This window comes from Halichoerus grypus, chromosome 6 (genome assembly GCF_964656455.1).
Source record: "Halichoerus grypus chromosome 6, mHalGry1.hap1.1, whole genome shotgun sequence".
Taxonomy (NCBI): Eukaryota; Metazoa; Chordata; class Mammalia; order Carnivora; family Phocidae; genus Halichoerus; species Halichoerus grypus.
The window spans coordinates 139,281,985-139,297,565 of NC_135717.1; the positions used below are offsets into that span (position 1 = coordinate 139,281,985).

Below are 15,581 nucleotides of genomic sequence, written 5' to 3' on the forward strand. Positions count from 1 at the left end.
ACAACCCTGAGATCAGGACCTGAGCTGAAACGAAGAGGCCAAGGCTTAACCGACTGAGCCACCCAGATGACCCTTCCCTTCACTTCTTGTGTCCAGGTTCCACTGTGCTTCTATAGCACCTTTTTATATGTATATTTCTCAATCAGTTCCTCTTCTCTAATGTCATTTCAGATATTGTGTTCTTCTGTTACATCATCTATCATAGTCTGCCTTGTTATAAACTTACTAATATATTCGTATGAACCACCCATAAAACTGAAACATCTTAATGCTTATTTATTTCCTTATAATTAGATTACCTTAGAAGGTGTCTCATAACATTTGAAACATTAGTAGTATTTTGTGAAAATTTTCAACAATCCCAGCTTTTCTTTATATCCTAATTTACTATTGAAGAGTCACCTCTACTTTATGACAGATTGCCAACCTTGTGACTTATAATCCACTCCTCAATTCTCTGCTGTAATTTCTATGTAATAACTGTATTTGCTTCCTCTATTTTCTTATATAAACACATTTCAAGAGGCTTAAATGGGAGATGACAGTCCAAATAAAATATCTTCGGCATTTGCAATTATTTCATAGCATGATGCCAAAATATTGTCACATACAGTATCTCACATGACAAATCTAATCAAGTCTCAGAGAAACAGAAATGTTTATAATAGGTTCCTGTATAAATCAGCCCAGGTGGTTTCCTTTTACAAGGACAGGCAGGATTATTTTCAGGATGACAGAACCAGGGGAAAGAGTGAAAACCCAAGTGATTTGCAAACAGGAGTTTCCTCAGTAGTCATCCGGGAAGGGAGTTTTGCTGTGTCACAAGTGACGAGTCCCTGGTTTTGAAAAAGCGTGAATCATCCTCCTTTGAAACAAGAGATAAGTGGGAGAGAGAGCTGTATAAAATTATTTTACAACTATTTCCTTTTGAGCTATGACTTCTTAAACTGGAATGTGATCCAGAATAGCTTCCCTTTGAATCCAACATTTGTCTTAAGCATTTTTATTGTCTCTATTTTCTCTCACACCATCGTACTTCTTCTCTCCCTCTGTTCAACAGATTTATACTGACTGGGCCAACCACTACCTAGCAAAATCGGGCCACAAGCGGCTGATCAAGGATTTGCAACAAGACATTGCAGATGGAGTCCTGCTAGCCGAAATCATCCAGATCATTGGTAAGACCTGCCCTCTGGGAAAAATCATGAAAGTCTCTGCCCCCACCCACCTTGGTCAAACACAATTTCAGTTGAATGCATAGGACCTCAGTCCGTGAGTCTCTGAGACTCATGTAGCTTTCCCATGTTTTAATTAAAAATGTTTATGTGAGAATGTTTGAAAAAAGCAGTTTGGCTATACTTTTAAATGGCTAGAACTGGATCTTTACATACACTGAATTGTCAGAAATGAACGCTTCATTAAACCATATGTCTCCCATGTGTGCATTTCATTAGCTAGAGCAACTCATACGCTCTGAGATTCCTTGAAACTGTATCCTGATCCAGCAGGGACAATTGTGAAAGGTTTCATGTCAGCAGTCATTTGGCACAGGCTAAAGAATTAGCAGTAACTTCCTTCTCACTCACTTTTTTTTTTTTTTGCCTGATCTGTGCATATGGACTTGGCAGCTAACAAGTGTGTCCCCTCGTACACGGCTTGGGAGACAAGAGTGAATGTAGCAGCAGCATTGTGCTTGTTTTTTGTTTTTTGTTTTTTGTTTTTTTGTTTTCTTAGTCTCCTTCTTTTGTGTTTCACGTCATTGCTTAAGCATGTCATTCTTTTTTTCTCTCTTTTATTTTATTTCTTGGCTTTAGCAAATGAAAAAGTTGAAGATATCAATGGATGTCCTAGGAGTCAATCTCAGATGGTAAGAATCATGTTTATTCTAAAATATAATGCTTATCTTCACTTTGATTAAACTACATTTGGAAATGGACTAGAAATTTCTCTTGCCTGCCTTCCTGCTTAAGAAACCATTTGGTCACATTCTATCATATGTATTTCTTTGGGTGCAATTTTATGAACAAGTGAGAGTATCAGCACAGTGGAATATGTGTAACTCCTGAATAACACATCTCCAGGTGTTTTCTCAGATCCTGACTTTCTGCTGTTGTTCTGATGTCTGAATAATTTAACACTGATTGTGCTGGCAGTAAATCCCATTTCCAATTTTAAGTGGAGCCTTTTTGTCTGAACAACTGGTTTGAAGAACAGAATTTGCCATATGCATCTTAAAATATATATAAATGGTATTTTCTTTGTTCATAACAAAGTCCTGTGTAAACACATGGACTCTTCAGCACTTTTGGAAATAGCTCCAAAGGCATGCTGCTGGAAGTTTTCTGAGCAGTGACTGATCAAGAGATATGATTCATAGCCTTTTCCAGAAAGCTGTTGATCTCGAGGTCTGTGTCTTCCCCGGCCCTCTTTTTATCTTTACTAACTGGTAAAGCTTAAAGTTTTGTAATAAAAAAAATAGATTGATAAACTGCTGAGATAAGAACTCACTGCTCTCTTAATTAAATAGCCACAACTTAATTTTATAGGACAACCTGAAGTACAAATGCCTTCACTGAAGTTATATCAGTGGATATAATCAGGAGTGATAGCCAAAATCCATAAGATGAGGCTTCCTTCAAAACTCTTTTTAGCACTGAATAGGCATTTTAAGTGAATGTGATGAGTGTTCTTAATTGTCAGAGATTGGAAGAATGAAAAAAAAAGTGAACTCTTTTGATGTGCTGCCTTGCTTTACTTAAGGTCAGAAAACTGAAATCCAAAATAATAAAGACTGTATTCTTAAAGAGTGATTAACTAGCACATCTGGGGTGTGTGTGTGTGCGCGTGTGCGTGTGATTAATAAAAACTCTAAGGAACTATTACAACGTCATAAACTCTAACTGTTGTGAAAAAAAATCACCATAAAAAACAATTTTCTGTTAAATACTTCAATTTTAAGGAAATTTCTGATCTAATTATTCTGGGCACAAGTGTGACTTTCTGGAAATTAATTACAGTTTTACTGAAAGTAATTATAATACCTTCAGACCCTCCTAAAATAATAGCTGTGTGATACTGTAAAAGAGATGTAACCTCTCTGAGTCTCAGCTTTTTCATCTGTATAATGAGCCCTAATTAGGATATGATAATGACATATAATCATGGACATTCTTTACTACCTAAACTGATATGGAAATACATAATAGTGCTGTTACAGACTTTGTTAAGACACATTCATGAATTAACACCTGCTAAAAGATTTTTAGGACTTTATCTTAAAGAGCTCTGTAGTCCCTGAATATCATATATTATGTTTCTTAAACTCAACACTTGGTTTTGCTTTCATTACTTCAATCATAAAGAAGTGCTGGATACTAAAACACATCTTCTCTGCTGTCATTCCAATTTGATTCTGATTACAGAGAGTCCAATAAACAGCCAAGATAATGCTTTATGACAGAAGGGAAAAAAAAAAAAACTCCAAAGCTCATAACTATGGATAGGAATTCAGTCCCTAGACATTTATCTGAAACATCTGTACCAAAGATTCTACAAATCTGTGGAAACATTCTCATGAGTATTAGACTCTGTTAATTTTTTATTACTTCCTACTCCTTATTAGCCCTAAAATGTCGTGTAACATCTAGTATACATGTTATGTTAATATTTCTGCTTTTGATTAAAAAAAAAAACACAGAAAAACCAAAGCCTAAGAAATGTAAATGCTATGAAAAGGTAATTTTTCCAGCCAAATAGTATTAGTTGGAATCTCATTAAATTTTGAGTAAAGAATGACTTGTATCCTCTCATTTTTTACATAAAAAAATGTATCTCATTTTTTCTGATGTGGTTGAATTTTGAATCTGAAATTGACATGCCCTCCATGTGTTGACTCAGAATAATACATATGACAAAAATGTAGTTTTTTTGCTTTAGTTATTTTTGCTTCTATTCTTAAGAACTGGCATTGGTACTATATTATTAATGAATAAAAATTCCAGATTTTAACTGAGACAAGAAAGTAGAGGAAAGAGAATTATGAGAGAGCGTGACTAGGATGAATTTCGTATATCTATTCCAAAAAGGATGATGCCTCTTTCTGTATTGCTTAACAACCAAGACAGTGAGTGCTATCCTTACTCACAGAACTGCTTTCACTACATTTTTTTTGTATATCTCATCTTTTGTGATCTTTGCTTGCTGTTTGTGTTTAATAACAAAAGGTAAGGTAAAACTAGGTATGCTACTGTTTCTAGTCACAAATTGTCTTTATTTAAATTTCAAATTTGATAACATTTATTAGACTGTTCTAAGCCTTTAAGAACATAGATTCTCTCATGGTATGAATCTATAATATATTAATAAGTATTTTGATGAATAACAACCAGGTAATTCATATTGAGCCAATATTTGCTGAGCACCTGAGCTACAAAATGTAAGGACATTTGAGGATCAGGGAGGCAAATATTGAAATAAATAATACCAACAGTGTTGCAGAGGCAAAATCAAAAAGTACTGTGAAGGGAGTGAGCTTGGTGCATTCCAGCAACAGATAGAAGACCACGGTGATTTGAGGACAGTGAGGTGTTTGGATGGGATGATGGAAGCCTGATCACATAGGGCCAAAGTAAGGAGTTTGTATGTCATTCTAAATTGGTTGGGGAGCGTTTGGAAGACTTTTAAAGCTGGACTGTGGCATGATCTGATGTAAATATTAAAAAAAAAAAAATCACCCTAGATGCTTTCTGGGAATTGTAGAATATGTGTTAGTCTCCAGTTGGATGTGGGAGTTGAAGAATATAGGGAGTGTAAAATGGTCCCACATATTTGGCCTGGTAAGTTACTGTTAGACATGATTAGTACAGAGGGAGAAAACAGGCTAAATGTAGAAGGGGGAGGATGACAAATTCATATTTTGAAAGTGTTTGACCTATCCATTGGAACATCAAGTAGGAGGTGACTTCAGGCAATTAGGCATGTGTTCCTAAGGTGACAAGTAAGGTATTAGAATATATCTGGTACATAGGTAATGATTGAAGCCATGGAAAAGGATGAGATCTCAGCAGAAGGCCTGTATAAGGTCAGGAGGGAAGAAATTTGAGGTTCTCACATAGGGAAATACCAATATATAAGTGATGAGCAAAGATGTAGAGTCAAAAAAAGGAAAGATTGGTGAGTGAGCCCATCTTTAAGAGGGTAGATCCACATATGTGGTTTGTGGATCCTTAGGGTAGCTATGGTAGTTTAAACTGGAGTATTTGGACTAACCCAGTGAGATGGGGCAAAGTAAGATGAGCAGAATGTGGTAGATGTTGTCAAATGCTACTTAGCCTACTAGTTGGTGTGCTGGAACAAAGAAGTTGGTTCTAGCAATTGGACAGGCATTAATGACCTTTATGCAAACATCTTCTATAGGATAACCATGTGTTAAGGAGTAGCAGAGGTGCACATATCCACTGAGTCTTGAATAATCTTTCTAGGAGTTTCCTGTTGAAGAGAAAAATAATGTATATATAGTTTGAGAGGAAGGAAGAGTGAAGAGAGATTTTGGAAGGGGGGAGAATAGGCAGAGAAAGTAGAGAGAGAGGAGGACCCCAGAGATTGGGGAGGCAAGAGATGATGCTAAATCCTAAAGGAAGTGGCAAAGGAAGAGATTTGAAGTCTGTGTAGAAGATTTAATGTTGGAAAAGAAGGGGTACATTTTCCTTTGCTGACACAAGGGGATATGATTGTGTGAGATGTGGGTATCTGAAAATGGATTAAATAGAAATTGAAGGAATTCATCAATAAGATAACTTCAGAGTATTAGAGAATAATAATATGCTTTTTTTTCCATGGGATTCTCTATATTACTTTATAGTATACAGAAAAATTCTTATGATATCCCAAAATAGGTGAAGAAAATTTAACAATAAATCTTTCAGATTACATGGGCCAAAGAACACATGTTTAAGAGAAATATGAACTTGCCCTTGTACCAATTTATTAGCATAATTATTGAGATTTGATTCATGTTTATTCTAAGTCTCAAAGTCATGGTTATCTTTTCTTGATAAGCTTGAGACTAAACTCATCCTGAAAAATGGAACTTAGTTTGAAGGAACTTATTCAACACTATATTTAACCTTACCCAAAGATGAAGTTACTGATATGGATCGCACCTGTTGAGTAATTTCTAGGTGGGTGGTTTCAGAATTCAAAATATATGCTGCATGCCACACTTTGGTGAGATTACACAAGGAAATAAATTAGTAAACTATAAATACTAGGAATGTTCAGAATGCCCAGCAGATTAAAAATAGCAGAAAAATGCCCAACATGTATTTGAAATGCAGAGGCACAAGTGCTAGGTTCTTAGACAAAAATGTAAGACATGTAGAAGAAAAGTTATTGGGAAAACAAATTTTCTTTTATTTTAAAATAGACCATTACATTGAAGCATCTTCACAAATGCATAGAGGGATTAGGAAATTTGTTTATGTGAAGTAAACCAAGATTTTGAACATACCGTAGAGCGGAGGATCTGACAAATGTGGTTCACAACTCGTCCTTCCTTTTTGCTGGCTCCTCTCATGTCCTCACTGTAATAGCCCAATTGTGTTTCAGCCACATCTTTTAGTCTTTCTAACATATCATGTTGTTTAAAATTTGCTGATAGGAGGATTTGGGAAATACTTATGCTTCTTGCCCTTTTTTTATTCCTCAAAAGTAGAAAATTTGGTTTCATTCTCCCTTAATTCTCCATTTCCAAGTCCCACAGGGTTGTGACTTCCAGAATAATACCATTATGGATTTTATAGACATCTTTATTCCATTTCAGTAATTTTACACTTATCTGGACAGTGAAACTGTTCTTCCTAGTAAAAGTATTTTATGCTTTTATCAGTATTCTGTCCTTTAAAGTTTTCTTTTAGCCACTGCTTGTAATTGCTTCTCTTTTAAAGGATCTATTTAGGTAAGATAGGAAGATGAGGTTTCTGACCAAATAGGGAAGAGATAAAATATTGGAATGCTCTTAAAGGTTTAATAAAATCTTATAAATGGCACACTGCAGGATTCTAGCACTATGACTCAGAGGAGTGGAATATTGCTAAGTTAGTCCATTCACATGATCCCCTGCCATTTTTGAAACTGTTCATCTTCTGGAATGGCTAGAAAAAGATAGCTTAATGAAGACAAATGCTTTACTACAAATATAGCTCTGATCTCTAAAGAAATGCTAAGTGGAAATTTCTACTTTGTAGTTTTCGTCATAATTTCATTATTTTCATATAGGCTCAAACTTTGGAAGCATAAGCATAAGCTAGTAGCATCAAGAAATTTATACTTAAGTTATTAGAATATTGCCCTGATGATTTTTAAAACTGAATTTGTCTCTAGAAGTTGCTCTGTATTACTAGCAAAGTTCAAATGAAGTAATTGAAATGATATGGAGACATTGAAAGGAAGTGTGTTAAGTTGAAAGGACAATGGTCACTGGAATTCTAATTCGGACTCTGTGACCCAGGAAAAAGATTCAGTGAATGCTCAGTCTCTACTCATTTCTGCATTGAGGAAATTAGACCAGTGGAACTCTGACCTGCTAGATTGATTTAACAAAGCACCAAAGACCATGGTTTCTGTTAATGATTTTATCTTAGAATATACTTGGGTTTTCACTCTTTATAGCTTTATAAAAGTATCTTCATAGTAAGGTGAAAAAGATAGTTCTTAAAATATATTAAGTCCAATTTACAAAGAAAAACAATAATAGCAGGGGAATCATATTTTTATTCGAGTTGTCTGGTCTGCCGTTAAGAAATTAAATAAATGTTGAAAATACAAGCATGCTTTTCTACATTATATTATAGAATAAATAGTTTAAATGTTCTCATGAGTATCAATATAGTGGTTCATGCCATTAGTAGGACAGATAGAAATTGAAATGAAGTAACTAATTTTGAATTGGGTGCCAAATTCTCTGTAATTTTTTTCTTTCTTTTTGGAGAGCATATATATATATTTTTTCTTTTATTTGAGGAAAATTAGTAAGCTTTATATATGCATGTATAAAAACCATTGTGAACCATAGTTAATATTTCAACTATATATTGGAACATCAACCACTTTCTTAAACATGTAGCATGTTCTTTATCCTGATATTTTTTAAAGATTTATTTATTTTAGAGAGAAAGAGAGAGGGAGGGGGAGCATGAGCAGGGGGAAGGGGGAGAGGAAGAGAGAGAATCTCCAGCAGACTCCCCACTGAGCACCAAAGCCAGCTCGCAGCCTCCTCGCAGGGCTGATCTCAGGACCCTGAGTTCACAAGCTGAGCCAAAATCAAGAGTTGGATGCTTAGCTGACTGAGCCACCCAGGTGCCCCTATCCTGATATTCTTTTTTTTTTTTTTAATCCTGATATTCTTAACTTAATTGCTGTAAATTGTTCCCCACCACTAGGTCATATCCCAGTAAACACAAAGTACAATCATACCTATTATTAGAAAGTATATTTTGTAACAATCCTTTCATAAATTTAGTTTTTATTACCCTCAATAATCTAATCTCTTTTAAAAGGACTTACTGCTCCATATTTTTCAAACTCTTTCTTGAAATTTCATAGAAAATGACCACTTATAATAATCAATGATAAAATATATAACAGAACACTTTTCAAAACTGTAGTTTGGCAAATAATATACTAAGATATGAGGCCATTTTAAATAAGAACTGCTATTCTTAGCTTAAAAACCTATGACAAATAATGTTATAAAAATTACTTCTATAAAAAGAGAAAAAGGAAATAGGGAGAATCTTGTTCATTTGATCTCAGTATAATCATTTGAAAAGTTTATCTTGGATGAGATAAATTATTTGGAATATCAGGAGAAAGGCCCAAGCTAGCTACTTTATGACATTATATTTAAATGATTTTAATGTAAATTGAGTTAAACTGATTCATCTAGATAGACACAGATAAAAATTCATGAAATGCCTTTGAAAAATCATATTGCCCACTTGATTTGTATTAGCCATGTTTCAAACATAACAAATAATAATTGTGAAATCATATTATAGAAACCAAGTTGTAGATCACTCAACAATATCAGCTTCACTTATTGATCTGCTTTAATGATTGACTGTCAGCCATGTGTATCTGGTGCTGTGCTGGATGATTTGTTTGCATTTTTCGTTTAGCTTCACAGCAAACCTGCAAAGGAACAGGGTCTCACTGAGCCTGCCTACAGAAGAACCAATATTAGGTCTCATGTCTCTTTGAGGCTAAACCAAATTGCTTTTTTTTTTCTATTTTTCTTTTATTATGTTATGTTAATCACCTTACATTACATCATTAGTTTTTGATGTAGTGTTCCATGATTCATTGTTTGCGTATAACACCCAGTGCTCCATTCAATATGTGCCCTCTTTAATACCCATCACCAGGCTAACCCATCCCCCCACCCCCCTCCCCTCTAGAACCCTCAGTTTGTTTCTCAGAGTCCATAGTCTCTCATGGTTCATCTCCCCCTCCGATTTCCTCCGCTTCATTTTTCCCTTCCTGCTATCTTCTTCTTCTTTTTTTTTTTTTTTTTAACATATAATGTATTATTTGTTTCAGAGGTACAGGTCTGTGATTCATCAGTCTTACACAATTCACAGTGCTCACCATAGCACATACCCTCCCCAATGTCTATCACCCAGCCACCCCATGCCTCCCACTCCCCACCACTCCAGCAACCCTCAGTTTGTTTCCTGAGATTAAGAATTCCTCGTATCAGTAAGATCATATGATACATGTCTTTCTCTGACTGACTTATTTCGCTCAGCACAATACCCTCTAGTTCCATCCACGTCATTGCAAATGGCAAGATTTCATTCCTTTTGATGGCTGCATAATATTCCATGGTATATATATATATACACATCTTCTTTATCCATTCATCTGTCGATGGACATCTTGGCTCTTTCCACAGTTTGGCTATTGTGGACATTGCTGCTATAAACATCGGGGTGCACGTACCCCTTCAGATCACTACATTTGTATCTTTGGGGTAAACACCCAGTAGTGCAATTGCTGGGTCGTAGGATAGCTCTATTTTCAACTTCTTGAGGAACCTCCATACTGTTTACCAGAGTGGCTGCACCAGCTTGCATTTCCACCAGCAGTTTGGAGGGTTCCCCTTTCTCCACATCCCCGCCAACATCTGTCGTTTCCTGACTTGTTGATTTTAGGCAATCTGACTGGTGTGAGGTGGTATCTCATTGAGGTTTTGATTTGGATTTCCCTGATGCCGAGCGATGTTGAGCACTTTTTCATGTGTCTGTTGGCCATTTGGATGTCTTCTTTGGAAAAATGTCTGTTCATGTCTTCTGCCCATTTCTTGATTGGATCATTTGTTCTTTGGGTGTTGAGTTTGATAAGTTCTTGATAGATTTTGGATACTAGCCCTTTATCTGATATGTCATTTGCAAATATCTTCTCCCATTCTGTCAGTTGTCTTTTGGTTTTGTTGACTGTTTCCTTTGCTGTGCAAAAGCTTTTTATCTTGATGAAGTCCCGGTAGTTCATTTTTGCCCTTGCTTCCCTTGCCTTTGGCGATGTTTCTAGGAAGAAGTTGCTGCGGCTGAGGTCGAAGAGGTTGCTGCCTGTGTTCTCCTTTAGGATTTTGATGGACTCCTGTCTCACATTGAGGTCTTTCAACCATTTTGAGTCTATTTTTGTGTGTGGTGTAAGGAAATGGTCCAGTTTCATTCTTCTGCATGTGGCTGTCCAATTTTCCCAACACCATTTTTTGAAGAGACTGTCTTTTTTCCACTGGACATTCTTCCCTGCTTTGTCGAAGATTAGTTGACCATAGAGTTGAGGGTCCATTTCTGGGCTCTCTATTCTGTTCCACCGATCTATGTGTCTGTTTTTGTGCCAGTACCATACTGTCTTGATGATGACAGCTTTGTAATAGAGCTTGAAGTCCGGAATTGTGATGCTGCCAGCTTTGCTTTTCTTTTTCAACATTCCTCTGGCTATTCGGGGTCTTTTCTGGTTCCATAGAAATTTTAGGATTATTTATTCCGTTTCTTTGAAAAAAATGGATGGTATTTTGATAGGGATTGCTTTGAATGTGTAGATTGCTCTAGGTAGCATTGACATCTTCACAATATTTGTTCTTCCAGTCCATGAGCATGGAACGTTTTTCCATTTCTTTGTGTCTTCCTCAATTTCTTTCATGAGTATTTTATAGTTCTCTGAGTACAGATTCTTTGCCTCTTTGGATAGATTTATTCCTAGGTATCTTATGGTTTTGGGTGCAATTGTAAATGGGATCAACTGCTTAATATCTCTTTCTTCTGTCTTGTTGTTGGTGTATAGAAATGCCACTGATTTCTGTACATTGATTTTATATCCTGCCACTTTACTGAATTCCTGTATGAGTTCTAGCAGTTTTGGGGTGGAGTCTTTTGGGTTTTCCACATAAAGTATCATATCATCTGCAAAGAGTGAGAGTTTGACTTCTTCTTTGCCGATTTGGATGCCTTTTATTTCTTTCTGTTGTCTGATTGCTGTGGCTAGAACTTCTAGTACTATGTTGAATAGCGGGTAGTGATAGTGGACATCCCTGCCATGTTCCTGACCTTAGGGGGAAAGCTCTTAGTTTTTCCCCATTGAGAATGATATTCACTGTGGGTTTGTCATAGATGGCTTTTATGATATTGAGGTATGTACCCTCTATCTCTACACTCTGAAGAGTTTTAATCAAGAAATGCTTGTCAAATGGTTTTTCTGCATCTACTGAGAGGATCATATGGTTCTTGTTCTTCTTTCTTTTATTAAAGTATTGTATCACATTGACTGATTTGCAGATGTTGAACCAAACTTGCAGCCCAGGGATAAATCCCACTTGGTCGTGGTGAATAATCCTTTTAATGTACGGTTGGATCCTATTGGCTAGTATTTTGGTGAGAATTTTTGCATCCATGTTCATCAAGGATAATGGTCTGTAATTCTCCTTTTTGTTGGGGTCTTTATCTGGTTTTGGGATCAAGGTAATGGTGGCCTCATAAAATGAGTTTGGAAGTTTTCCTTCCATTTCTATTTTTTGGAACAGTTTCAGAAGAATAGGTATTAATTCTTCTTTAAATGTTTGGTAGAATTCCTCTGGGAAGCCATCTGGCCCTGGGCTTTTGTTTGTTAGGAAATTTTTGATGACTGCTTCAATTTCCTTAGTGGTTATAGATCTGTTCAGGTTTTCTATTTCTTCCTGGTTCAGTTTTGGTAGTTGATACATCTCTAGGAATGCATCCATTTCTTCCAGATTATCTAATTTGCTGGCATATAGTTGCTCATAATATGTTCTTATAATTGTTTATATTTCTTTGGTGTTGGTTGTGATTTCTCCTCTTTCATTTATTTATTTATTTATTTATTGGGTCATTTCTCTTTTCTTTTTGATAAGTCTGGCCAGGGGTTTATTGATCTTATTAATTCTTTCAAAGAAGCAGCTCCTAGTTTCGTTGATCTGTTCTACTGTTCTTTTGGTTTCTATTTCATTGATTTCTACTCTGCTCTTTATTATTTCTCTTCTCCTGCTGGGTTTAGGCTTTATTTGCTGTTCTTTCTCCAGCTCCTTTAGGTGTAGGGTTAGGTTGTGTATTAGAGACCTTTCTTGTTTCTTGAGAAAGGCTTGTATTGCTATGTACTTTCCTCTTAGGACTGCCTTTGCTGCATCTCAAAGATTTTGAACAGTTGTGTTTTCATTTTCATTTGTTTCCATGAATTTTTTTAATTCTTCTTTAATTCCTTGGTTGACCCATTCATTCTTTAGTAGGATGTTCTTTAGCCTCCATGTATTTGAGTTCTTTCTGACTTTCCTCTTGTGATTGAGTTCTAGTTTCAAAGCATTGTGGTCCAAAAATATGCAGGGAATGATCCCAATCTTTTGGTACCGGTTGAGACCTGATTTGTGACCTAGGATGTGATCTATTCTGGAGAATGTTCCATGGGCACTAGAGAAGAATGTGTATTCTGTTGCTTTGGGATGGCATGTTCTGAATACATCTGTGAAGACCATTTGGTCCAGTGTGTCATTTAAAGTCTTTATTTCCTTGTTGATCTTTTGCTTAGATGATCTGTCCATTTCAGTGAGGGGGGTGTTAAAGTCTGTATTGTTGTCGATGCATTTCTTTGCTTCTGTTATTGTATTGTTGTATTGTTGTCAATGTGTTTCTTTGCTTTTGTTATTAATTGACTTATATAATTGGCTGCTCCCATGTTAGGGGCATAGATATTTACAATTGTTAGATCTTCTTGTTGGATAGACCCTTTAAGTAGGATATAGTGTCCTTCCTCATCTCTTATTGTAGTCTTTGGTTTAAAATCTAATTTGTCTGATATAAGGATTGCCACCCCAGCTTTCTTTTTGTGTCCATTAGCATGGTAAATTTTTTCCACTCCCTCACTTTTAATCTGGAGGTGTCTTTGGGTCTAGAATGAGTCTCTTGCAGACAGCATATTGATGGGTCTTGTTTTTTTATCCAATCTGATACCCTGTGTCTTTTTGTTGGGACATTTAGCCCATTTACATTCAGGGTAACTATTGAAAGATATGAATTTAGTGCCATTGTATTGCCTATAAGGTGACTGTTACTGTATATTGTCTCTATTCCTTTCTGGTCTATGTTACTTTTAGGCTCTCTCTTTGCTTAGAGGACCCCTTTCAATATTTCTTGTAGGGCTGGTTTCGTGTTTGCAGATCCTTTAGTTTTTGTTTGTCCTGGAAGCTTCTTATCTCTCCTTCAATTTTCAACGACAGCCTAGCTGGTTATAGTATTCTTGGCTGCATATTTTTCTCCTTTAGTGCTCTGAATATATCCTGCCAGTCCTTTCTGGCCTGCCAGGTCTCTGTGGATAAGTCTGTTGCCAATCTAATGTTTCTACCATTGTAGGTTATAGATCTCTTGTCCTGAGCTGCTTTCAGGATTTTCTCTTTGTCTCTGAGACTCGTAAGTTTTACTATTAGATGTCGGGGTGTTGACTGTGGGAAATATTTTTTAATTCTCTTTCATAGATAAGGAATCTGAGGCTTCAAGGGAATAAAAACTTTCTCAATTTCTTATATTGTATAAATTGCATAAGTAGAATGCAAGTCCAGTTTTACATGGCTGCAAAACTTTTAATTATTTTTTTTTTTTTTTAAAGATTTTATTTATTTATTTGACAGAGAGAGACACAGCGAGAGAGAGAGCACAAGCAGGGGGAGTGGGAGAGGGAGAAGCAGGCTTCCCGCCGAGCAGGGAGCCCAATGCGGGGCTCGATCCCAGGATCCTGGGATCATGACCTGAGCTGAAGGCAGACACTTAACGACTGAGCCACCCAGGCGCCCCAAAACTTTTAATTATTATACTCTCCTGCTTAATCAACTGACTCCTTGCAACTAACCACAGATCAACTCAGCACAAAAACAAACTGCAGTGAAACAAAATTACTATCTCCTCCCCCTCTCTCTGTCCCACAACACAAAGTAACTTGAGATGGAAAAGGGAGAAGTGTGGCTTAGCATTGCAATGACATGAGGCACCTAAATTAAATTGCATGTTTTACCCCCCCCCCAAAGGCTTAACAAATGGGAGCAAGGCCTGGAAATCCGCATGCTCACAGATCCCAGCTCACTCTTAGCCTTGCTGGAGTTGTGATATCTACTGCTTTATTGACTAGATATTGTATTCATTACCTGTGGCTGATGTGAAAAATTATCACACACTTGGTGGCTTAAAACAAAAGAAATTTAGTCTCGCATGGTTCTGGAGTCCAGAAGTCTGAAATCAGTACCACAAGACCAAAGTCAAAGTATCCGTAGTTCTGTGCTCCTTTCAGAGATGGTGGGAGAAATCCATTCCTCGCCTGTTATAGCTTCTGGTGACTGCCAGTATTCTTTGGCTTGTGGCCACATCAGTCATTCTATATGTTAATATACTGGGTGTAAAAGTGCATTGGATATTTGAGATTTAATTTAGAAGCATTTCAATCTCGTGGACTTAGAGTATGTATAGAACAAGTAGATTTTGCATACTATTTCTGTCTTTACCTTCCTACTACACAGTTTCGCCTTTACTTTCAACCAGATATTTATTGAGCACCTGTTTTATGCCAGGCACTGTATCCTAGCTGCCTTTCAGTCATGTAGAAAGGTTGATTCAGAGCCTCAAAATATCTGTCAGAATGTCTAAATTACAATGGTAGGAAGCTTAGTGTGGCAGAGAGAGCAAGTTCATTGGAGACTGACAGGGTTGAATTTGAATTCTGGCTCTGCTATTTATTAATTGTGTAAATTTATAAGAAGTATGTTATATCTCTAAGTTTCTATTGAGTGGAAGAAATATATAAAAATTTACGAGAGATGGTGGTGAAGATGGAAAGGGTTTTGCATTTGGAGTAAATAATATACGGGCTTAAAACTCCGCATGAACTCCCTGTGCTAGGTTGTTGAGAAGTGAAGGAAAAAGTAGCTTCCCAACCATTTTCCCTGCTTCCATTCTTGACATGTAGTATAGGGTTTTTCCAAAAGCAGCTTGTTCACATACTATGTTGTGAAGGTAATGTGTTAGAAA

The 15,581-nt window shown here is 36.4% G+C and overlaps 1 protein-coding gene across 8 annotated transcripts in view; it reads left to right on the top strand.

Moving 5' to 3' along the window:
• Window positions 1–15,581, top strand: part of NAV3 (neuron navigator 3) — a 799,918-nt gene that overhangs the window by 549,362 nt on the left and 234,975 nt on the right. For all 8 annotated transcript variants that reach the window (XM_078076338.1, XM_078076339.1, XM_078076337.1 and 5 more), the window contains 2 exons: window positions 1,061–1,178; window positions 1,815–1,867. In XM_078076338.1, the coding sequence (XP_077932464.1) occupies window positions 1,061–1,178; window positions 1,815–1,867 (171 nt within the window). The remainder of the gene's footprint in view (window positions 1–1,060; window positions 1,179–1,814; window positions 1,868–15,581) is intronic.